The 25,903-nt window shown below is 45.8% G+C and overlaps 1 protein-coding gene across 2 annotated transcripts in view; it reads left to right on the plus strand.

The window, feature by feature from the left end:
- The first annotated feature begins 261 nt into the window (after positions 1-261).
- TMEM154 (transmembrane protein 154) overlaps positions 262-25,903 on the plus strand; it is a 45,678-nt gene continuing 20,036 nt past the window's right edge. For both annotated transcript variants that reach the window (XM_054717685.1, XM_054717686.1), the window contains exons 1-5: positions 262-441; positions 17,163-17,435; positions 17,526-17,567; positions 23,653-23,680; positions 24,898-24,980. In XM_054717685.1, coding sequence (XP_054573660.1) covers positions 372-441; positions 17,163-17,435; positions 17,526-17,567; positions 23,653-23,680; positions 24,898-24,980 — 496 coding nt within the window. In that variant the 5' untranslated portion in view covers positions 262-371. The remainder of the gene's footprint in view (positions 442-17,162; positions 17,436-17,525; positions 17,568-23,652; positions 23,681-24,897; positions 24,981-25,903) is intronic.

The following is a 25,903-nucleotide window of genomic DNA, read 5'->3' on the forward strand; positions in this document are numbered from 1 at the left end:
GACTCAGCCACAGAGACTCACCTGCCGGTTGAGTAAAATCACAAATCAAGAAGGCATGTGGTTCAGGACCCCCACTCTCAGGTTCCGAATGACACCTGAGCAACGGACGTGGCTGGGCGGGGGCTGGAAAGGGCTTGGGAGGCGTGCTAACTGCATCAGCGATTGAAGAGCAACTTCTCTTTTGCAATCCTTGCTGGTCTGACAGGCTCCTGCAGAAATTACATCACTTCCTAAAAAAACAGGCAAACACTTCTCCTTCAAGTTAGCACCTACCCAAACAAGCAGGAAACAGGAAATGTTCACGTTTCAAGGAGGCTGGAGCCAGCGCAGCAGCATCGTGCGTGCGGGAGGCAGCGCCCAGGCCAGCTGACATGAAGGCTCCTCGCGCTGCCCTCCTCTGCGCCCTGACAATCGCGCTCTTCCTCACTGGCCGGGCTCAGGGTAAGCTACCTCCACTGCAGGGAGGAGGATAATGAAGCCTTGTTTGGTGCCCGAGGCTATAGAACTCTGCCGGGGAGGCTAACACCCAGAAAAATGTAATCCTTTTTTGTGGAAGAAGTGCAGGAAATTCGAACTGTCTTTTTAAGGTAGTGGGGTGGGAGGGTGAACTTGCCTTCCCCTGCAGCTATCAAATCGTGCTCTAGCTCGATCGCTTACTGTGACCTCCCTGCAATCCTTTTGTCTTCTAAGATATGTGGGTCCCTGTAATTTACCAGCTTTAATGGGCATATTAAGGAAACCATAAAGTCTTTGGCAGTTCATGGAAAAGAACGTTTCATTCAGCTGAAACAGAGAAATAATAATACATTTGATTTTAACCGTGTGGGTTGAGAAGTCTGCTGGTTTCAAAAACGCCTCGAGAAATTGTGGTATGGAGATTTACCACTGGAAAGTCTACGAAAGAAAAACATAAGTTTAGAAAAAATGCAAACAGGAAATTATCTGAGGCGTTCCCAGGCTTCCACTCTTAACTTTTCAAGAAAGGCCTTTCATTTGTTTTTATTTGATCTTGTTACTATGGGGGAGTAACAAAATTGACAATTGAAAGTTTCTTTGAGTTGATTGTTACTGATGCTTTGTTTAAAAAAAGTGATATGATAATAATTGCAAACAATGCTATTGAAAAGGGCAAAATGTTAAATCTAATTCTTTTGCGCTAAGAGCAGCTATTGGTTTATACCCTTGACAGTTGTTACAGCAAGCATGGTCACCCTCAAATGCCTCTAGGGTTGTGTTGACTCGCCTTTGGGTAAATAAACTTGCTGCCCATGGTTTCTCCAGGGCATGCTACCTGCTTCTGGTGTAGGGCAGAACTTCAAGCAACAGGAGAGTTCTCAAGCTGCAGATCTTTAAATAGGATGGGGCATTAGGCACTGATGATTTAACAGATGTCACAACTTCCTGGAGATTAGCAGTCAGCATCCAACCACCCCCACCCCTCCAATTTCTCTTTCCGTGTGAGTGCTCTCCACATGGTCCCTCCAGACTTTTGAGGTGGGAAATGAAAGGTGAAAGGCAAACCATTCCAACGGAAAAGGTGTTTGGTTGAAATTGAGGTTAGCGTTTAAAATAAGTTTGGGGGACAATGTTTTATGCACAAAGTTTTGGAGCTGGAAGGGAGCCTAAAGATTATGCAGCTCGAGCTGCACTGGGGGGTCCAGGGGAAGAAACTGAGGCAGAGGAAGTTGAGACACCTGAATCCCTGCTAGTCAGCTTTTCTGTCGTGGACTCCAGGGTTCTCTCCCCTCACCGAGGGGACCAACCACGCCCCCTGCCAAGACCACTGAACCAGACTCCTTTTTCCTCAGGCCACCCCTCAGCACACCCAAGGAAGTGGAGCCTAGCCATCCCATTTCCACCTCTTGTAACCCTTATGACTGCCACAAACACCCCTCCCCTCCCCCTAGAGCAATATTAACCTTGCCTGAGGATTTTCTTGAGCTTCTTAAAAATGAATAGAAGTATTTGCAATTGGGGAGATGCAGAAGGAAAATCTGAAGAGACTCAATCCTTAAAACTTCTCTTTCTGAGACCCTACCTGATCATGTGACTCTTCCACTTAAAGACCTCCAGTGGCTCCTCATTTATGCTCCTTGGACTCACACCTATCTCCTTCCCAGTGGCACCTCCTTCCATGTGTCCTCCCACTCCCTAGCCACACCCTTCTAGTCACACTGAGCTGTAGTGTTATAACAGGTAGTGTTAGCATGTCAGAAGTCAAAGACGAAAAGCTGCATTTAAATCACAGATGATAATCTGCATTGTAGTCAAGCACAGGGCTTATCTAGCTAATCCAACACATTTATTGGGCCCTTCCTGGATTCCCCAGGTCTGAAAATACAAAATTGCCACTTGCAAAATGCATGTATAATCAAAGGGTATTACTTTGAGATTAGTCGAGGAAAAGGCTATTCTAAATTAAAGACGGAATATATATTTTTTAAATTAATGTATATCCTTTTGATCTGATGGTGCCTAAGACTTGAGGATGTGAGTTGGTTTATAGGTGTCACACTTGTATTTCCTTGGAGCTGTCTGGAGGGAGAATCCAATCTCCTGAACAGCCCAATGTTCCCTTGTGAGCATATTAAGGGATATGTCTCAAATGAGGCCTTTAGTAACCACAATCAGGCAACATTATCTAATACCTGCAGTTCCTTGAGGCCTGCCTCGTTACCTCTGAGTCAGCATCTTTCTCTTTGTGTAGATTGAGAGCCTGATGAAGAATTGATTACTATCCCAAGTGAATAATCCACTTAGAAGTCACCAGGAGGCAAATGAGAAAACAGCTTTTCTGGGATTTGGATCAAACAGAAGAGCGTAGTTAAAGGAACGCTCTGGGCCCAGGTATCTTGGCCAGTGTCAGATGCTAAGAAAGTTCAGCTTCAAGGGGTGACATTCTGCCCCCGGAGTGAAAGGAGACATGCCTACCTCATGCCTTACCCTGGGCCCTGTCAATGTCAGCTGAACACTATCAGCAAGCTAAAAGCAACTTCTCAGATACCAAAGGCATGGGATTTATTAGCTGCTGCAGGCAGGATGGTTTGTAGAAAGAAAGTCAAGGGCAGAAGGCAGAAACAAGGTGGCTGCCCCTGTTTGGGTGGCCAGAGTCAAACACCGGATTTGACAGAGAGGACTGGGAGATAGTCTGGGCTGTTTCAGAAGAGTAAGAACCATGTAATTACTGATTAGTGAACCTTGAGAAGAAGATAAAGAACAGGAGAAAATGCCAGTTGCGTAAACCAAGTGGCACTTTCTGGCACTGTCCTCGTTTCAATGAGTGTGACTGCCACCTGCGATTTTCTAGGACAGTCCCAGTGAAGGAGTAATGATGACGATAGGGAACATACGCAGTGCTCATTACATGCCCGGCACTATTCTAAACACTTCCCATTAACTAATTCATTCAGTTCTCATCACAGCCTTATACAATGGGTCCTAGTATCCCTGTTTTACATATGAGAAAACTGAGGCACAGAGAGGTTAAATGATTGGCCCAAGGTCACACAGCTAAGCAGTAGATCTAAGTAAGATTCAGCTTCAGGAGTCTATGCTCTAACAGTTAGGGGTCGGCAAACTCATTAGTCAACAGAGCCAAATATCAACAGTACAACGATTGAAATTTCTTTTGAGAGCCAAATTTTTTAAACTTAAACTTCTTCTAACGCCACTTCTTCAAAATAGACTCGCCCCGGCCATGGTATTTTGTGGAAGAGCCACACTCAAGGGGCCAAAGAGCCACATGTGGCTTGCGAGCCGCCGTTTGCCGACCACAGTACTATACAGTACTATATTGCCTCTGGGTTTTCAGGCTATGTGTCTAGTTTCAGGTTTGGAAAAATATGTCTCTGGTGCCTTCCCAACTGTAGGTAGACACATAAACTCTTGGCTGGGCTCTAAGGTAACTTACCACATGTTAATAAAGAAGGTGTTTGTGGTGTGGTCAGAGACTGGCTGACAGGGAAAGGAGTGGTGAGAGTTGGGTTAAACTTTGGCCTGGAGAGGGGGAAGGGAGGGGCTGAAAGGTATAGAGTGAACAAAACAGAATCTGGGGATTAGCATAGTTAACACCAGAAGCAGGTAGACCAATGCTGAAGTCACTGGATAAGAGGCTTCAGGGTGTGGGAACCAGGGAGGAAAAGCCCAGCCTTGCTGTGGGAGAGAACTGACCCCAAGGACCACACACACACACACACACACACACACACACACACACACACACACACACACACACACACACACCACACACACACACACACACACACACACCACACACACACACACACACACACACACACACACACACACGCAGAGAGGGATTTACTGAGGCTTAAAGTCCCTCTGCGTCTAAAAGGATGACCCAGGAAATCAGAAGAGGGCAGGATCTTGGCTGGGATGAGCTCAATTCTGTAAAGAAACAATGCAGCCTGCAATTTGCCTACTTGTGCATAGTTTGTATAGTTTGCACCACCCTCAAATGTTGGCAAAGATGTGGAGAAACAGGAACTCCGAACCGCTGGTGAGAGGGTAGATGAGGGCCCTCACCTAGTCTATCTTGCTGCTTAACACATCCATTGGGCTTTTAATTTCAGCTATCATATTTTTTATTTCTAGAAAATCCTTCATCTACAATATATTATATATATTGTGTCTTGGTTTTATTATATTCTTGTGTTATTTATTTCTTCTTTTATGTCTTTATTTTAAACATATTATTATTCAATAACTTTTATCTGAAGATTTTGTAGACCTACTATTATTCTTGTTGCTTGTTGTATCTGTCAACTCCTATTTGTGATGGAAATCTTGGGGCCACTGAGGGCAGAACCTGGCACACAGAGAGTGACTCACCCTATGTAGCAGAACCCCAAATTTTCTGACCCTATCACCAAGCTACTGTAAATATTTAACCAATACAACCCCTGCCCTGTTACCACAAAATAGAATTTGAAAGAAACTCAGACAGGGATGTGCTGGGCTTGAGGAGGGCCGGTGCTTGGACCTCAGACTTAAACCTCAGCTTGGGATGGGGAGGGCAGGCCTCTGGGGTCATCCTTCAGGAGTCACAGAAGGAGGTGCCAAAACCTTATTAAAAGTGCAAACCAGAGTTAGCAGTGGAGCCAAGTCGCTAACCAGAAGCAGGTAATCAAGGAAACCAAAGTGATTGCCGAAGAGAAAGAAGTAGACAAAACCAAATTCAAAACCAGAGGAGGGGCCAGGCCCACAGTGTCAGGATGATGGATGACGGTGGATCATCCTGGGGTGGCACATCTGACTTGGACTTTGAACTTTACTGAAATCACTGCAGTTGCTTATTTTTTCTCCCTCTTTCCCTTTCACTCTCTCCCTCCCTCCATCCCCGCCCCTCTCTCTCTTGTTTTTTTAATCTTCAAGCCTCCATCTCAGGACAGTTCTGTGACAACCTTCCTCACAGCTCTTGCTGTCTCAACCAACTCCATAGTAACCTCAAAATAATAAAAAATAGTAACTGACCTTTGAGCTAAGAATGATTTAAAAAAAAATAATGATCTCTTAAGAACTTACATAATAGCCTGTATTTTGCCTCTTGGCCTCAAGATCTAAAATACTTGTTCTGTGATCCTTTAAGAAAAAGTTTGCCAACCACTCTAGTCAATGTGGAAATATTTAATATAATACCATGTTATCCGTTTCATTTTTCTTTGTTCTTTTTGAAAGGTATACATTCACAATGAAAAACAATGCGAGAGCCTGTTGCGTTCTTTCCCAGCACTCCCATGTCCCCATCTCGCTCTCCTCCATCGTTTAGAGATTTCCCCAATCTCCTTGAAAGACATTTTCATTTTCTCCCTTTCCATTCATTTCTCGGCCCACTGCAATCTGGCTACTATGTCAACCACAGCACTTGCTTTATCTGAGGTACCACTGCCTCTTAATAGCTTAATCCACAGGACCCATTTCCATCCTTAATTTATGTTTTTCTCTGTGCCATTTAGCTTAATTAACCAATTATTGAAACTCTCCTCTTCCATGGGTCTTACCACACCATGTTGCCAACTAATAAATGCTAGAAGAATATTTAGGCTGAGTCCTAGATCAGCCATTGAAATAACAAGAAACCATCTCTGGAAAAAAGAAAAGAAAAGAAAAGAAAAGAAAAGAAAAGAAAAGAAAAGAAAAGAAAAGAAAAGAAAAGAAAAGAAAAGAAAAGAAAAGAAAAGAAAAGAAACTATCAATGAGTAAGTAGAATAAGACCAGGAATCCAAGAATGGACCACCGTTAGAGAATTTATCCATGTGATTTATCCCATTAAAACTAAATGAGAACAGAATAATAGGATTACATTAATAACTATTGAAAAGAGGTTAATAAGAGAGTGAGAATAGCACAACATCAGTTACTCAAGCTGCAATACTAAAATTCTGACTACTTGAGGCCTGTTAGCTACCTGGGATGGAAAGGCAGGATTGATTCTCTTTCAAGATGAAATAGGATCAGCAGCAAGCCAGCTTTGGAGACCTGTTCAAGGTCATTGCCAATCCTAGAAAATCTCACCCATTATTTTGCTCCCCTCAGGCACCTCAGGCACTTGCTTCCTCCCTGACCCTCCAAGAAACCTTCACACAATAAACAGACTCTTGCTCTCTGCTCCACCATAGGTTGGCGACAGGGAACTTTTGGTTGCACCCGCTCCTCATTCTTCCTGTAGCTCATGGTGAAGGTACATCAGTAGCCACATCTCTTTTCCCTGCTTTCCTGATCTCTGATTTATCACAAACATACACCTACCACTTATTTTGTGGTTTGTCTCTGTCTTGCAGTTGCCTCTCTGGCAACGCTGAGCTTGTGCTGGTGCCATGCCAGGACGGAGGGCTGCGGTGACCCACACAAGAGCCCAGCCACTTCATCCCATGGGCTGCGTTTCTCCCTTCCCCACTCAGAGGGAGGCTGGCGTAGGCAGCAGGTAGAGGGTAGGGCATGGCGAGGAACATGGGTTATTAAGTTACTCTTTTAAATTGTAATTTTGAAATTGAGAGAGAGAGGGAAATATAATAAACAACAGAAACCTATTCAGGTTAGTAACGTTAATAATTTCCTTTCATAATCCTTGATCCTTTCATTTTTAAAGCACTTTGTGTCTACTATTCCACTGATGGTAGGAAGAAGTTTTAAATGTTAAAAGTGTGTCTGTATCCTGTCCCATAAAGATACATACATTCCTGCCCTAGCTGGTTTGGCTCAGTGGATAGAGTGTCTGCCTGCATACTGAAGGGTCCTGGGGTTAGATTCCAGGTCAAGGGCACATGCCTGGGTTGTGGGCTCGATCCCCCCTGGGGGCATGCAGGAGGCAGATGATCAATGATTCTCTCTCATCATTGATGTTTCTGTCTCTCTCCCTTCCTCTCTGAAATCAATTAAAATAACTATATGTATAAAAAGCCAGCATCTGTAACGACCGGAACCAACAATGACCAGTTGCTATGATGCCCACTGTGGCCAGTGAACTGGCCTGATCAGGGGGTGGGGCTGGCCAGCCAACCTCCTGTGGCCCCTTCCCCCGGCCAGCCCACCCCTGATCGAACACCCCCATCCCAATAAGGGGCGGGGCTGGCTGGCCAACTTCCCGCAGCCCTCTCCCTGGCTGTCCCCACACCCTATGTGCCCCCACCACCCTGATTGGCCTGCAGCCCCTCTCTCTGGCCAGCCCCACCCCTGATTGCACCCCCCACCCCAATAGGGGGTGGGGCCAGCCTGCCAACCTCCTGCAGCCTCACCCCCTGGCCAGCCCCACCCCTGATGGGCCCCTACCACCCTGATCAGCCCACAGCCCCTCCCCCCATCCAGCCCCAACCCAGATTGGCTCCCCCACCCCAATCAGAGGCAGGGCAGGCTGGCTGGCCAACCACCCATGACCCCTCCCCCCAGGCCACAGGCCCCAGTCAGCACCCCCACCATCCCATTCGGGGGTGGGGCCCGCCGGCCAATTGCCCGCAGCCCCTCCCCCAGCAGGCCAGGCCCTGATTGGGCCTTGATCAGGGTGGGCTGACTCGACAACCTCCCGTCATCTCCTCCTCCCAACAGGCCCAGTCTTATCTGTCCTGATTGGGGCCAGGCCAGCCAGACCCCACCCATGCATGAATTCATGCACCAGGCCTCTAGTGTGTGTGTGCACTTATACGTATATAATGCATACATTCCTGGCTCAGCTGGTGTGGCTCAGTGGTTGAGCGTCAGCTATGAACAAGGAGGTCACAGTCTGATTCCCTATCAGGGCACATGTCTGCCTTGCAGGCTCAATCCCCAGTAGAGGGCAACTGATCAGTGATTCCCTCTCATCATTGATGTTTCTCTCTCTCTCTCTCTCTCTCTCTCTCTCTCTTCCTTTCTGAAATCAATAAAAATATATTTTAAAAATACATACATTCCTTTAATCTTCTAGTCACTACAGGCTAGAATAGGATTGCAGTATACAAAAATGTAGTTGGACAGTGAAAAACCCAGCTTCCCCAGTGGTTAACTTCAAACTAGAGACAACCTGAGGGTCTTAGAAAGTCTGATTAGATATGAGCAAACTTTCTCTAAAAAAGACATCAAAATAAAATAGAAACAGACATCAGAGTTTCATGGGCTCCCATTGTCAGGTGTGTTTTAATCCTATATAATAAAAGCCCACCAACCATAATGGCAAAATGACCACAATGACCACTCAACCAGTCACTATGAGGTGCACTGACCACTTCTTGTTCCCTTTCCCTGGATGGTAGGCTCCGATCGCTGATAGCAAACGGTGACCCAGGGTGGGTGGCGGGGAATGCAGTGGTGCCAGGCCAAGGACCCTGCCCCACCGGTTTCCCCACACACAGAAGGCGACCAGCAGCGGAGTTGGGGCCGACAAGTGGGCGTGAACAGCTGGCCTCTCAGTCCCTCCCCCAGCCATCAGGCTCCCATCACTGGATGGCAAACAGGGACCTGGGGTGAGTGGCAGCAGGGGGTAGGGGCCAGCTGCCAGCACCTGGGAAAGATGGCCCTGATCGCAGGCTAGTCCTAGGGACCATGCCAGCATACGATTTAGTCTGATAATAAATTGAAAATGCAGGTGTGCATTTTTTAAGGCAATGAGGTAAAAAAAACCAATTTGGCTTCACAAGTCAATTCCCAGAGCAGATGATGGCATGAAAGCCTCTTACCAGATGACCCTCCTCAAAATAAGCAAAAGAAATATATTTTAAACAGTCTTTCAATATAAGGCATTTTCACTGCCGATGGCTGACATGAAAGGGTGTACAAAACGTCGGCACTGCTTTACCTAAACTACCCTTCAATATGTAAAATCTGCCATTAACGTTCCGTGCATGCTTTTCCTTGCATCTGTTAAACCAGCTGTTTATTCTGACCCTATATTCTTCAAGTGAGTGTGTCAGGAAAAGTATATCAAGCGAATGTTTCCACTTAAACACTGTCAACTACGCAGTACAACTGAGCTTCTAATGAAAACTACACTCTCTCCACATGAGCATCCAGCTCCCAGGAGAACAAAGTCCCTTGGCCTCTACATGTGGAAGCCATGGGGATCACTAAATCCCCTGCCAAAAACATAAATAAACAAAACTAAAAAATAGAAACATGAAGTTTCATCACTAGGGATTCACAACTTTGCATTAAGCAATTCCTCTCATACCCCAGTGTCTTTAAAAAATTCATGTAGTTTTTTTGAGAGAAAACCACCTTTGATTCCTATTTCTCTTCATGATAAAGCATACCCTGTGTGTTTTTCTAAATGGGGGTTGATAGATGGAGGAGGATGTCAGATATATATATATATATATATTGTCAGATATATATATATATATGTATTGTCAGATATATATATATATATATATATATATATATATATATATATATATAGATTGATTTCAGAGAGGAAGGGAAAGGGAGAGAGAGAACCATCAATGATGAGAGAATCATTGATCGGCTGTCTCCTGCACAGCCCACACTGGGGATTGAGCCTGCAGCCCAGGCATGTGCCCTGATCAGGAATCAAACTGTGACCTTCTGGTTCATAGGTGGATGCTCAACCACTGAGCCACACCGGCCAAGTGGATGTTAGACTCTTGATAACAAGGTGAGAGGTGTGACTTTTTACCTCAGACTAATATGGCCTATTTTTAATTTCCTAAACAACTATTTATGAACTAGAGGCCCAGTGCATGAAATTCATGCATGGGAGGGGGGGTCCCCCTCAGCCCAGCCTGCACCCTCTCCAATCCAGAATCCCTTGGGGGACGTCCCTCTTGTAATCCTGGACCGCTGGCTCCTAATCACTCACCTGCCTGCCTGCCTGGTCACCCCTAACTGCCCCTCACTGCCGGCCTGATCGCCCCTCACTGCCCCCCCCCCCGCTGGCCTGGTCGCCCCTAACTTTCCCCCCGTTGCTGGCCAGGTCACCCCCAACTGCCCCCTCCCTGCCAACCTGGTCGCTCCTAACTGCCCCTCCCCCGCTGGCCTGACCACCCCTAACTGTCCCCCCGCCAGCCTGGTCGCCCCTAACTGCCCCCCTCACTGGCCTGGTTGCCCCCAACTGCCCCCCCACTGGCCTAGTCACCCCTCACTATTCCCCCTGCCAGCCTAATCACCCCCAACTGATCCCCCCGCCAGCCTGGTTGCCCCCAACTGCCCCCTCTGCCAGCCTGGTTGCCTCTTACTGCCCCCCCCCCCACTGGCCTGGTCGCTCCCAACTGCCCCCCCCCTGCAAGCCTGGTCATCCCAACAGCCCCCCCTGCTTGCCTGGTCACCCCCAACTGCCCCCCCTGCCAGCCTGGTCGCCCCATGCAGCCTGCTTTTTCAGTTGTTTAGTCATACCTTGCTAACCCCCCTGCTGGCCTGGTCACCCCACACAGCCTGCTTGTTCAGTCATTTGGTCATCCCTCAGGCCAACCCTAGGTGGCTGGGCAGCCAACATCCGAGGCTTGCCTGCACCTGGGGCCGGCCCTGGGTGGCTGGGGGGCTGAGGGGACTGGGGGACTCCAGAGGCAGGCTGTGGAGCGGCCGGGCCCACCTGGGGGTGGGCCTGGCCGTGCTACGCGCCTGCCACCCCGGCGGGACGGAGAGGACTGGCGCCACCATCTTGTGGCTGTGGGCGCCGCCATCTTTGAGGGTGTGGCAGTCCATTAGCATATTCCCTCCTTATTGACTGTGGGTGCCACCATCTTTTGTGAGGGCATGACAGTCAATTAGCATATTCCCTCTTTATTAGATAGGATGCCCACTACACAGCAGACAGGTTCCAGGTGTTGTGATAGATGTAGTGTGAAACAGAGGAGGAGACAGACAATAAGCAGGGACAGTACATGAGTGATGATTTCAGACACTAAGCAATAAGTTAATACTGTTTTGAGACCAAGTAAACCAGAGAGAAGACAGAGCACTTCAGAGACAGTGTCCGTGCAGGAAGGGGTCCATGCAGGAAGGTGTTCCAATGGCTCAACACCAAGGTCCTCCACTTTCAAGAAAAGGGAAGTGAGTCGTTTGCTTCACCAGGAAGCAGAGTCATTTCCGCTTAGTGATGATGCTGCGAGCAGTGATAAAGGTGGCCACGTGCCCGCTCTGCTGCTAGAGCTGCCAGGCTCAACTCATGCATTTCCCCCATTTTCCCACCGATAAGGATTCCCCCAGGGTCCTCACCAGGTGTGTGAAATAGGAGTCCCAGATAGTTTGCATGGATATTGTCAATAATCATTTGTAACTGACTCTATACACGGTGCAGCTTATTATCTGGATTAAAAGTGAAATACTTCAGCTTAGTTTCGTCATTCACATGACCACTCCCACGATCTCTTCATAATGCTCCATTATCTGAGCAGAGAAAGAGAAATGGTAGGAGGGAGAATTCCTGGGAGAGTTTTTGTTGGGGTCTTTGAGATAGCCATGATGGGCCACCTGAAAGGAAGAGAGAGCTAGGGCTAGCCTGCTTCCTTGAGCCCCCCACTCCCGCCCCTGCCCCCCCACCCCCATCATTCCACAGGCAGGTCTCACATAGGGTACACAGCCACACCAGCTGACTGTCTCACAGCCCTTTTGCTCTTAATACACTGTCCTTGTTTTTTTTTCTTCTCCTCTGTACTTTTGCTGGCTGATGCCTCTCTCTTTATTCTCACATGTGATCCTCTTCATCTTTATCTATCCTCTGCAGCTTCTTCTGTGTTTACCCCCGGCCCCACCCCTTTTACTCTGAAATATGTTCAAATTTAGATAAGAAGATACAACACTAAAATGAAGAAGTTACATCAGGCAGATTAGTCTCCTGAGAAACAGATACATCTATAGATGAGGACAGAAATGGGTGGAGGACAGAGGAAATAGCAAATCTACGGACCCCTGGCATAGGTGTGGTACCTTGTGGGTTATACAGCATTTTCACGTTTGTGGTTTCCTTTGCTCTTCATTCAAACGCCCTGGGACAGCAGGCCTATCCAGAGCAGCAGGCCTCCTTTCCTGGCCTTTAGGGAAGGAAGGGCTGGAGAAGTGAGGGGCTCTTCCCAGGCCCCACTGCTAGAGAAGGCAGCACCGTCTCAAGCCCCACTCTTCTTCTTCTTTTAACTTATCTTTATTGTTGAAAGTATCACAGATGTTCCTTTTTATCCCTCCATTGACCCTCATCTACCCAACACCCTACTGTGTCCCTGGGTTATGCATATAACTTCTTTGGTTAATCTCTTCCCTTCCACCCCCTCCCCTCTACAGAGTCAAGCCTCCTCTTCTGAATCCAAATCCTTTTCTCCACGGTGCCATGGAGATGCCCAGGAAGTCCTCACACAATGCAGGAATTGCTCTACACCTTCTGCAGGGTTCATCCTGCAACTCGTTGCCTAAAAGAGTTCTGGGTTCCTCCATAGTGGTGTTGGGCTCCTAAGGTTGTACATGTCACTTTTATCTAAGAAGCATAGGATGGCTCCTACAGGAAATCACTGTTGACTGTAATGGGCCTTAGCAAGTGCTTCTTGGTGAAGGCCGGGTCCCTGGTGTCTTAGGCCGCACAGTGTCAGAGGGTCCCGTATCCACTGGGTTGAGAGTTGCTGTTAGCCCACAGGCCATGGGAGGAACTTGTAATGCTTCGGAAAAAGCCCCCCAGCTGCCCTCGGCCAGCTCCACTTCCATCCCTACTCTTGTGACTCTGGCTCCTCTCTTGTTTCCACCTTGATTTTGTCCACCTCTGGTTTTCTTCCTCTCACCTTTGTCCTCCTGATTACTGATGTGATTCTATGGCCCACCTGGTTTTCCTGTTCCCTTTGAAGATATTTGATGCTTCCGGCACAAATTCTTGGGGCTGATCCCCAATGTTTACAACTTCCCCCTCTTTCCCTTCATAGACTCCCTGCTTACCCAGCCCTTTCCTGACTTCATCTCTGCCAGTTCTCTTGTATGACGACTGAGCTAGAGTTGTCTTGGAGAAGTTGTGAGAGCGGACCACCAAGAGTAGTTTGATGCTGTTCCCCTTTCCATTACACCCAACACCCCCTTCTCTGCGGCCCCCCTCTTGAGATACACTGCAGAAAATACTTGCAAATGTGTAAACTGGAGGGTGTGCAGGGCTGTTTGTTGTAGCATCATTAAAAATACAAAGAAATAACCTAAATCTCTATTAATAGGCATAGGTTATGATACTTCCAAATAACAGAAGACAGCTTTCTATATGCAGACATGGAAGAATATTTGAGTCAAATTTTAAGTGAAATAAACAAGAGGCAGAACAGGATTTAACTTCTTTTGCTGTCATTTGTGTTCATAAAACAAGAAATGATACTTGTATAGGCACAGAGTTTCTTGGGAAGGCAGCAGAAACAGTGGTTATCTCTGGGGAGGGTAACAAACGGGGGAAAGGGTGGTAGAGAAATTTCCTTGCTGAGCTTAGTACCATGTGTACAGCACCTATTCAAAAATTCTAATGAAAAACAAGATCAAGGCTTTAGAATCAACATAAAGATGTGGCAATAGATGGGACCTTGGGGATCGATCACTCCTGTTGTACAGATTAGAACATTATCATTAAAGGGTAAATAATTTGTCCAAATTCCCACGCTTCCTAAGTGAAAAGTGATGACTAAGCCCCTCACTGTCACTGGGCACCTATGCTCGAGGGGATGCAGCTTCAAAAACCCTATGTATCAGTGGGACTTACAGCATAAATGACAGGGTTATACTCCAGCCCGACATTCAAGACTCAGTTTCTTCACACTGTAAAATGTGAACAAGAGCCCTAGCTGGTTTGGCTCAGTGGATAGAGCGCCGGCCTGCAGACTGAAGAATCCTGGGTTCAACTTTGATCAAGGGCACATGCCCAGGTTGCAGTCTCAATCCCCAGTAGGGGATGTGCAGAAGGCAGCCAGTGAATGATTCTCTCTCATTATTGATGTGTGTTTTTTTCTCTCTCTCTCTCCCCTCTCCCTTCCTCTCTGAAATTAATAAGAATATATTTTTTAAAATGTGAACAAGAAAGTTGTGAAGATTAAATTAGGTAGTGCATGTTTATCCTAGTACCTGGCACATACTAAGCACTCGATAAATGTCAGTGGCTGTTGTTTATTACTTTGAAGCTATTGTGGAGGGTTTGGGCAGGGAGAGCTGTGGGGAAGGTTGTCATAGGAGAGTCTGGAGATGAAGGCTTGCAGAGTAAAGAAAAGAGAGAGAGAGAGAGACTTGATTCTCATTTATTTAGCCACTAGAGAATCTTATTGAGTAAATTATGTTTAACATGGAAAACATATGTGTGAGAGGGATATTGTAGAGAGAAGTTCTGGCCCCTTTCATTCAAAAAGGCCACTAATGGCCACCAGTGAACCAGCAGTGTCTCTTATGCTGAAAAACAAATGTACACAATCCAGGGCCATCTGCTGCCCTTCTTTCCATTTCTCCTTCATTTCCTATCGTCGGAAAGCCCTCCTTTTCCCTGCTAGCTTATTTATTTTCCCGTTTTCTTTTCTTTGGGGCCACGGGTCAAGTGGTGACTCAGGGTGCTGAGTGTTCCCCTGGGAACTTGCTGGCCTTCCTTGGAGAGGCACTGAGACGACCCTGCATCCCGGCAGCTTTGTTCACAGCGGTCTGGGCTGAGAAGCTTAGCGAGAGCTCTGGCACGGCCGAGGCTTCTGGGAACCCTTCCTCTCCCTTGCCCTTTAAGCCAGGAAGCCACCTCCTTGGAAACTGATGGGCAAGAATATGAGGTCCCCTCTCTTGTTCACCACGTCAGGATTTGTAATCATTACATTCCAGCCAGGTTCTGCCATCAGCCCTCCTAGGTTCAAACCCTCAGTCCTCCATGATAGCTCTGTGATCGTGGGCAAGTCGTGGAACCTCTTGGCCCCAGTTTCTATCTGAAAAAGTGGTGAGGACAAAATGAATTCATCCAGCTAAAAGGCAGAGCACAGGACTGGGCTCTCAGTAAGTTCTTTACAAAGGTTCGCTTGGAATCGTAGCAGCAGCTACAGTGATAGCAGAAGACAGCAAAAGAAATAAAAGGGGAATCTGGATGTATGAGAAAGATCCATAAGCACTTACCTCAAGGAAAAGGGTCATTACCACCAACTCCACTTGTGTATGTACCTCTCCTCCATTTCCCCCCTCACCACCCCCACCCCCCAGTCAGGTCTTCAGTGGCCTGGATTTTCAGTAAAGAATGCATTTTGCTTCTAGCGGTCCTACAAGCGAATGAGTTTAATGAGGACGCTGCCCTGGTAGACAAGTATCTTTTCCTGACCCAGGATGATATGTGATATATCAAAGCTTGAGTGAATACAGCATTGACTTACTTTATTTCAAAGACATAAATATAGGGCAAAGTCACTTAATCCAGAAGGCAGAGGTCAATAAATGGTAGAGTTGTTTTGTTTTGTTTTTAATCCTGCTTTTGGTACATACAGGTGAGGAGCACCAGTTAGTTACATTCTGCAGTTTGTCATTGCATGGATCACTCATGTGATTATCAAGTGGATTCCCTGGTCTTGGGGAAAACGGAAATGTTTATATATATATAACCAAAATAATTAGACTGTGATCAAACAAAGGTTTTATAAATCAAGTCAGATGAATCCATTGTCATTCAGTCATGCATCTAGACAAGGTACTGGATTGCCTCTGCTGTGGCCAGCTAGGTCATTCTATGGAGCACTGGTCTAGCCTGTAGCAACAGGGCATAGTTTAAAACAGCCAACTTTTCCATTGGCATAACACCTTAGAAAGAGCTTTCACAAAAATTAACTCATTTGATAAGTGTTCTGTAGACTGAACTCATATTCTATTTTCCTCAACTGGGCCCCATCTGAATGCTAGGCAACGTTGTAACATGGTAGGTGAAAACCTTTAGCCCACCTATCACATAGCCCGGCAAGGAAAGATCTTTCAAATAATAGTCCTTTCCAGTGCTGTGATGAACCACAGGATGGTTTTCCAACACAATCTGAAGTTCAAACAGAATTAACTTGCTCAGAGTTTCTACATAGGGGAAGTTCTAAAGATTCATTTTACTAAATACTTTTAAATATTGGTACCATTTCTTTAGTCTCTGAATTCCCCTTGAGAATTTCACTTTACAAAGGAAGTACACATTGTATTTTTATTTAGAATCCAGGAGGATTTCTGTCAGATAATCTTGGAGGCAGACACGTTTCTCTGCAGAATGTGAGCCCTGATGCTGAAACTGAAGCAGTCACCGCAATTTCAAAAAATTCTTTTCCACTGATAGGTAGCCTTTTATTAAAAGTGTTATGTGGCAAGTACCTACCTTTCAGTGTTATGTGGCAAGTACCTACCTTTCAGTACATGTGGGCTTCGATTTATTCAGAAATGTTATTAAAATATGATACCCTATAGGAGATGTCTCAGAATATCATCCATGACAAGGGCAAAGGTTTTTAATGCCTTTGATTAAATGTATCTAAAGTATCGGTCAAGGCTAAACTGCCTGCATTTGTGGGAGGTTTATCTGGACTCTGATTCCATGTTCAAGGTACTCCCAGCTTGAGCTCCATTTATGTTACTTCAATACTCTGTAACACACTGAACTGGAAGGTCCAATTCAGGAAATCAAGTTTACCACTGGATGCATGTAGGAAAAATTTTAAAATATCATTGAAAATATAACTTACTAGCTTTGTCTCCATAGCAATCTCAATTTTGTGTGTGTGTTCTCACAGAGTATTCTGAGGCAGAAAATGAGTCAGAAGATGAGTCAACAGATGTCACCCAGAATGTGGAACCTACAGATGAAGATACTACTGTTATAAGTACAGTTGCTGCATTGACCACAGAAATAGAATTTGACTATACGAATTATACCCTCAATTATGAGGAGGATACTCAGCTAGAGCTTATACTGATGGTGTTGATCCCGTTGGTTTTCTTGGCACTCCTACTCATATCAGTGGTACTCATTGTAATCAACTGTAAAAGAGAAAAAGCTAAGCAAGGTAAATATTTTGTGTGTTCCCAATCTCAGACAATTGCTCCATGGGTCAATGGCCAAACACTAAAACAAAACACTTTTTGCTTCTACACAGAGCTGCCTTCTAGCCAAGGATCTCAGAGTGTTTTACAGACATGTGAGTATTATCCTAACACCTGCCTGGAGTTGGGGATAGGATAGGAGAAGGAAATGAGAGGTTTTAAGTTAAGCAACAAGGATTATATAAAACTAGAGCCCTGGTGCATGAAATTTGTGCACTGGGAGGGGGGAGCGGTGTTCCCTCAGCCAGGCCTGCGCCCTCTTGCAGTCTGGGACTCCTTGGGGGATGTGTGACTGCCGGCTTAGGCACGATTGGGCCTAAGCTGGCAGTCAGACATCCCTCTCGCAGTCCAGGGCTCTTGCAGTTCGGGACCCCTCACTCCTTACCTCCCACCTGCAGAGGAGGCAGGAGAGGCTCCTGCCACCACTGCTATGCTTGCCAGCCATGAACCCAGCTTCTGGCTGAGTGGCGCTCCCCCTGTGGGATGGCACTGACCACCGGTGGACAGCTCCTGCATTGAGTGTCTGGCCCCTGGTGGTCATTGTACATCATAGCAACCAGTCATTCTGTAAGTCTTTCCGCCGTTCTGTCGATTTGCATATTAGGGTTTTATTATATAGGATAATAATAAGTCATGAATGACATATTTCAATGAAATTTTCCAAAGTTTAAAAATGCCATATTTTGTTCTTTTTAAAAAAGAGAATGTTTTTAGCCTAAATTGAAAGTTAATATACACAGCTACCAGCTCTGTACCGAATCCAGATAATGCCCTCGTATAATCTTGGCCAATAGGTCAATGTAACATGTTCCTACGGTTGGAGGAAAAGGTAAGGATGGTGAAGGAGTGGGGTCAGGGTTGGGAAGGCAGAGACCATGGCATCATACTGCAAGAAGGGGATTTTTCCACCTATATTTCTGCCACAGATATTGTTTTCTCCCCCATGCCACATTCCAATTTGATTTTGAAAAGGCCTGGGTGACGCATTGGTCTTAGTCCCATGAAAGCTATAAGCAAAGTCCTACTTGGCTAAAGATTGCTATCATCAATCTCCTAGAAAACCAGTCTCATAGAAAATTCCCCAGGTCAGAGATTCATTCTGAAAGTATTCAGTTCCTATTCTAGGAGCATCACATACTAGATTTTAGGGTATCTAGGTCCAAAGGAGACTTGGATACTTTTGGCTTATGCTGGTAAAAAATGATTCCAATTAGATTTTTTTGTTGTTAATCCTCACCTGAGGATTTTTTCCATTGATTTTTAGAGAGAGTAGAAGGGAGGGAGAGAAGGGGAGAGAAAGGGTGTGAGAGAGAAACATCAATGTGAGAGAGAGATATCACCAGGGCCAGGGAGTGAAACCTTGACCGGTAATCAAACCTGTGACCCTCCAGTGTGCGAGCTGACACTCTAACCACTGAACCACACTGTCCAGGGTACCAATTAGATTTTTAAGTTGAAGACTTTAGTCACTCCAAAGATCACTCAAGGGATGAGAATTTCTCTAATAAGATACATATTCATATGTGCATACAAAACTCACTGTATGTCCCTCATGCCCATTAACAGGGCATCTCTGGCTTTGAGATCATGCCTTTGGCCTGCAGGCCTTGCTCATGTCCTAGCACCAGGAAAGCCTTCAAGCTCTCAGCAGGAACTGTAAATGGTCTTTTCCCATTATGCCCTCAGGTACAGCAAATGTGAGCTGGGGAAGAAGCACTGAAGTTCGTTACCTTTCACGATAGGGGCTGATATAATAGATTTCAAGGAAGTAGGAATTACACATGTTCCTCCATTGCTTGAAATTTTGGGGTGACCTACTAACCATGATCACATGGGAGCTCGTTTGTAAGCTAAAGAAAAAGCAAAGGCAAACAGAGCTGCATGGGCCTAATTTTTTTGTTTGTTTTTAGTAGGAAAGGTGAGAATTTCCTGCCTACACCAGATAGCCCCACAGCTGATTTTACCTAATGGGGTCATGGGGTTGGGAGGAATTTGGGGGTATCCAGTCAAATGGTCATACTCTTAGGCTCTAAATCCAGAAAGGGTTTTTCCATTGAACTTTATTGTGGAAATCTCCAAGTTCAGAAGCCATCATAAGTGAGAACCAGCCTCATCCTCAGACATGGCTCGTGCATCCTACAAGGCAGCCATACTTGAAGTGTTTGCTGTTCCCAGAGCAGGGCTTGTACTTTCAGGATGCCTTCATGCCTGGGTGATGCCATTTCTTCTGTCTGGATTGCCTTCTTGTCTGCTTGGCAAACTGCAGCCCCATTCTTCAATGCTCACTTCTAAAGTTTTCATGAAGGCTTGAGTAATCACTCCTCAGGCAAAATTAATCACCACCTCTACTGTGCTCGCATAGGCTGTGGTCACAATGTGCACATTATTTGCATTGGCATAAATTGGGGACTTGCCTTTTTTTGGTCTTTCTTAACTAGGTTACGTTCTCTTTAAGGTCCAAGAGAGGCAAGAACTTGTCTTATTTATCTGTTTAACAGTGTGGGCTGGAGGTGGAGAGGACAGACTCTGGAACCACACTGCCTAGTTGGCGTTTGCATTTCTTAGTTCTGTGACTTCTTTGTCAGCTTCCTCATCTGTAAAATGGACGAATTCAAAACCTACCTCACAGAGTTGTTGTGAGAATTAAATGGATTCATCTGTGAAAAGGGCTTAGAAAAAGCAATACCTGGCATATTGTATTAGCTTATTATTATTATCTCCTTTTACATAATATAGTGCCTGGCCCAACATATAGATTAGCTGCTCAGTAAATGTTTGTTGAGTAAATGGAACAATGTTATAACTTATTTTAAAGCACCTATTCTCAGAGATTAAAAAACAAAATTTTCACATATTCTTACTATAAATTGGCACATTCTGTTTAGTTTAAATATGCCCTACTTTAAGAAAACACAACATAGAGAGCTTAGCATTTTGAAGAAGTTGCTTATTACAAAATAAGTAAATAAATATATAGAGTTTGACTTGAATATTTTCTTTTACTATCCACTCCTTTAATATAGATACAGGTGGTTAACTGCTTAACACTTGCATATCTCCTCAGACAAACTGAATGCTAAAGGGTTAATGATGACTGCCCACTGAATTCTGCCCCTTCATATTTAACATCATAAGCAAGCCAATAAAAGGATAGTATTTAAATTCACAAAATCTGATTTAAATACATTTGTTTTCCAGGAAAAATAAAAGTTCCAGGGGACTTAAAAAGTTCCCGAAGGACTGTTATGTGGGAAGGCATGGATGATGTCCTCTCAGAGTTAGCGATAAACACACGGTTTCTTGCTTCACATATTCTTCTACACCAGAAAGTAAATCTTTAAATTTGACAACTGGCGATGACTTGGCCAACATGTTTAGGAACAACGCTTCATCCATTTGGGAATTGCCTTTTTTCTTTGGGCCCAGCAGGTTCCCGTCCAGGAAAAGGGAAATGCTGTGTAGTAACTCGATGTTCTATTGTCATTCTTCCTACACCTCCAGGCATTGCATTTGCAGTTGTTATTATTAAATGGCTCGGTGTGCTGTGTCTCTCTGAAAGAGCTGCAGGGGAAACAGCTGGCAGTAAACCATCACTTTAAACAGGCTGTGGCCACAGGACACCTGGCTCTGCTCAGTAAATCTCTAGAAAGAGGCTGTCTCCCTTGCTCACTGTTCAGCATGGAAACAAGATAAGCGAGCCAGCCCCCTGCTGGGCTCCTGCCCCCATCCTTGCACCCCAGCAAACGCACCATCCCGTGCAGAGGGTAGCTGCGGGAGAGGGGGCATTGTCAGGCCAAGCGGGTGCAATGTAGGAACTGAAAGAGGAGGACAAAGTGGGTGGAAGGATGTGAAACGGGAGGCGATGGGAGGGAAAATGGGAGCAAGTGAGGGTGAGGGGCTGTGTAAGAGCAACCTTTGCCTCCTGGATGCAGGGGAGTAGGTGGCTATTAATAAAGAGATTTAGGCCAGGTGGAGTGGAGCGGGCAGGGCCTGATTGCTGAGGACAAGTAATTGGTCTTCCTCCTGGTTTAATGCTCTGCTCTGGTGTTCTCTCCCAGATGTTTCTCTGTTGCCATGGCGGCTGGGGCAGGGGTAATGGTCCTGGAGCAGGGGAGATGAGGCTGCAGAAAGCTTTTTGCTCTGTTTGAATACTGATTATAGGAGCTTCCCATTTGGTGCCTCTGGAGCACTTTGGTAATGGGGTTTTAAACTTTTCCATCATCTGCAGCGAGGGCTAGCTTTTACTCACCACAAAGCCTGCGGGCGCTCAGATTATAGAGATAAATCCATGCCCTAGACAGTGGGGCTCCAGGGACACTTGCTCCCTGAGAAATTAGCAGGGGGGTGGGGGTATTAAACAGGGAAGAGGGAGAGGGAATGACAAAACAGGGGATTTTTATGGGTCACCTGTAGTGGCTTTATTTATAGTAAAAGCCCTTAAGGAAACAGCATGTAAATTTTAGATGAAAAAAATATATATTAGTATATATACATACATACACACATATACACACACACACACATATATATATGATGTATATAAATATAAAATATACGATGTACATCTCCCCTTCCTCCAAAGTTTTAAGGAGTCAGGCCTCTGCAGGAATCTTCAGATTCCTATTTGGGGGCAGCGGGTGGGAATCAGGAGGACATAACCTACAGCTCCTGCAAGGTAAGCAGTGATGGCATGAAACTTACATCTGTGCCCAGCTTTCCTGGATTAGCAATGCCATTCAAGCTTGCCAACCCACAGAAAACTACAGCCGCTCCCAGCTGCGGCCAGGAGCTCAGTGCCAAGTGCCTGCTGGTTATGTCCCCTCACTGGGGACCTGCATTTCTGCAGACCAGACAAAATGAGGCCTCTGACTGCCAAGGATTAGGAACATCCAACTATTTGGTGGACCTCTACAAAGTGGTTTGTTTCTTACTGGTGTTCACATCATAAAAGGGGCAGCAGGCCTATGCTATCCACTTGCTTGACATCGTAGCCTCATTTCTCTGGGTGCGTTGATCCTCTTGCCAAACAAAACACCACCTGCGCTGGGACACTGGGCTCTGGTTCCTGCCACATGTTCATTTGGAGTCTGATCTGCATGCATCAGAGCCATTTTGCAAACTGTTGTCTGACTCTTACCTCAACCAGTAGCAGGAAAAGCAGGGAAAGGCAGGGAAAGGCAGGGAAAACCTGGTTGTTGGAAGCAGGCATGCAGTACAGCTGTTTTGCAAACTCTGGTCTGACTCTTACCTCAACCAATAGCAAGGAACAGCAGACTTGTTGGAAGTTTCACTATTTGATAATGTTAAGTCCCAAACACCAGCCATGAATTTAACCCAGCGCTGGACAAAATCCAGATTAAGATCTGTTCATTTACTCAGTAAATGACTGCTGAGTGGTTCCCAGGTATTGTACTGGACGGATGGGAGGAGAGGGGCGCTATGACAAACACGACAGACCCAATCTCTGCCCTTTGGGAGCAATGGTGGATTGGAAAAAAACCGATGGAAAAGAATTAAACAGATGAATCCATCACTGACAAACTGGGGCCAATGCTATGAAGGAAGCGAGCAACGTGTTCAGCTGGGGAACAGGAGGGAAGATGGGCCCCACTTCAGGCAGAGGAGTTGGGGGAGGCCTCCCTGAGGAAAGTGTGTAAGTTGAGGATAGAAGTGAGGGTTCCAGCCATGCAAAGAGCAGGTGCCAGGACACTTCCGAGGGGAGCTCTGGGTGGAGTCCCCACATCTTACTTGGGTCAAAGGGACAGTCACAGTGTCGGGTTCCGTGGGTCACAAGTAGGTGAAAAGCAGAGCTTTGAACTGGGACATTTTGGAGCCGGGGGCCAAGGAGCAAGCCCGCTTGTGAGACCCTTTTCTTGCCCCCTTACCACCGTTGGTCCTCTTTGTGTGGAGAAAACAAAGAGGGATGGACATCTGTGCCGAAGTGAGTGCTCCCAGAGCACCTCCTAGATAAAGGAAAACAGGTTTCCAATGGATGGGACCTCATTTCAATATGGCAATCAGCACGTTTGATTTAGAGGTTAATTATGGCTCCTTTAAAAACACGCAACTTACTTAAGGCCGTTCTGTTCTGTTTGTGAAGCAGATTTCAGCTGTTGTTGAAATAAAAAGCTGTTCCAGACAAACAAAGCCAGCATGACCTTTCTGTGTATTCCCTTGTAGATGAACCGGGAGGCGACAACCTGAAAGTGTAAGTCTTCCCCGCTCCCTCCGGCCCAGCTCGGCGTGGACAAGGACGGTAGTGAGGGGAGCAGGTTAGAGGGCCATCGGTCCTCAGGAGTTTTTGTTCCTTGCGGGGACCTCTTGCTTCCTGACCCCCAGGAGACAGCCCACCGTGGTCTACAGCCTTTGAAGGATGTCCCTGTCTTCAAGCCTCAACCTGGAAGGGGACCTGGGCTGGGGACAGGGTCCTCTGTTCAGAAAAGAATCTTTTTCTGACTCCTGCTGCCAATTCCAAACGCATCGTAAATAGTCTGACGCTGGGTGGTTTTCAAAGACGTTGCTTCATCTATTTGGATTACAATTTTTATCACCAGGGAAGATACTTCAGCTGGTATTAAGGAAGGAGATCCCTGGTAGAAGGGGAATGGAGGGGAGAGGAAGAAAAATCGGCGGGAGGGGGGGAAGCAGAAGATTTACCACGGGAGGATGTTCTAGAGCGATGCCCACATCCTCCTCCAGCCCCCACCCCAACCACAGCAGCCTTACTCCGACACGTGGCTTGCTTCCTATTCAAGGTGTAACACCTTTGCAGCTGTTCAGAGTTGGTGACCCCCCTCCTCGTCCCCACCTCCATTAACCAGGGGCTTCTTTCTCCAAACTGGGTGCTCTAAACCTCCCCTGGCAAGCGAGGGCAGTGGATTTCTCAAAGAAACTACTCGCTTTCTCCAAGACAGAAAAGCAGGGGAACTGAAGGGAGAGGTGATGCAAGCAATTCGTTGACTGTAGCCTCTTGACTCGGGGGTACTGATCAAAAACACCAAAGAAAGGGAAGTGAAATTAAGCAAGGTGAAAATGCTAAATGTGGCAACTCCCTGGAGGAGCCGCACAGTGGAAGCCGTGTGTGCTCCCCTGTGTGCCTTCCGGGGAGCAGAGTCTCTGGTTCCCTTTCACCGCCCCCCCCCCCTCCCCACCCCCCCCCCCCCCCCCCCACACACACACACACACTGGGTTGTGCTGGGTTATGCGCCCTCCATTTTCGGACCAGTGGTAGGTCAAGATTGTTGTTCTTATTTTCTCTCTGTTAGAGTTTGGTACATTTGAACAGGGCACACGCTGAGTCTACCCTGGAGTGTAAGACACTGAATCAAGTTCATCTTCTTCACAGTCAACATGCTAGATGCCCCCACAGAAATTCAGCCCACCATACCTTTCTTTCTTTCAACAAGCTTTTTGTTCTCTTTCTAGCCCCATTTTTGAGGAAGACACGCCCTCTGTTATGGAAATAGAGATGGAAGAGCTTGATAAATGGATGAGCATGCATAGAAATGGTATGTGGTAACCTTGTTTTTTCTGTCCTCTCTACTCACCGAAGGCTGCAACAGCTTTGTAAATCCCCCATAAACCCTGGAGTGGAACCGTGTGAGCCCAGTCCACAAACACTCTGGTACACACAGATAACACACTCGGGTCTGACCATCCTTAAATATTCAGTTTAATAATCGCATCATTGCCGCTTGTTTTTATTTTTGTTCACGTTTTTCAAATGATCTTTTTCAAGAAGAAAATGGTCTTTTTTTCAAGCAAGGAAATCGGAGTCCAAATTATCTGGAAAAAGTTAGCTTTTGGCATCACCTTATATTTAGAGATTTATGATTTTAATCTGTATCCGGTTGTAAACTTTATCAAAAATAGTTGACAGATCGGTGCTGTCCAATATAATGCACACTAGCCATATGTGGCTATTGAGATTAAAATTTTAAAAATAAAATTTAAAATACTGTTCCTCAGTTACTCTAGCCACATTCTGAGTGCTCAGTAGCCACTGGTGGCTAGTGGCTACTATAGTGAAAATCTAGAACATTCCCATCACTGTAAAGAAGGCTACTGGACAGCACTAACATAAATAGTGATATAAATATTCCCATATAACCTAATTTCCAATTAATATCTGGCAGTAATTGCAATATATGTCTCTTAGTTTTCAATAAATATTTGGACTTAAAAATACTGACAGCTGTTTTTCTAATTTCTTTAAAAATCAATAAATTATTTTTAATGATCAGCTTAAATTAATAAAACCCACTATTTATACTGTCATATCATTTGTATTTTTAACACTTTTCATAAAAAATACCCCGGGGTCTGTCAGATTCAACAATCTACAATGGAGTTTATATAACTTAAAGATTTGTTATTAGAATTATTGTACCAGAGGCTTATCAAGACCAGTTTTCCAAAAGATTAGAACCAC

This window comes from Eptesicus fuscus, chromosome 6, assembly GCF_027574615.1.
Source record: "Eptesicus fuscus isolate TK198812 chromosome 6, DD_ASM_mEF_20220401, whole genome shotgun sequence".
NCBI lineage: Eukaryota > Metazoa > Chordata > Mammalia > Chiroptera > Vespertilionidae > Eptesicus > Eptesicus fuscus.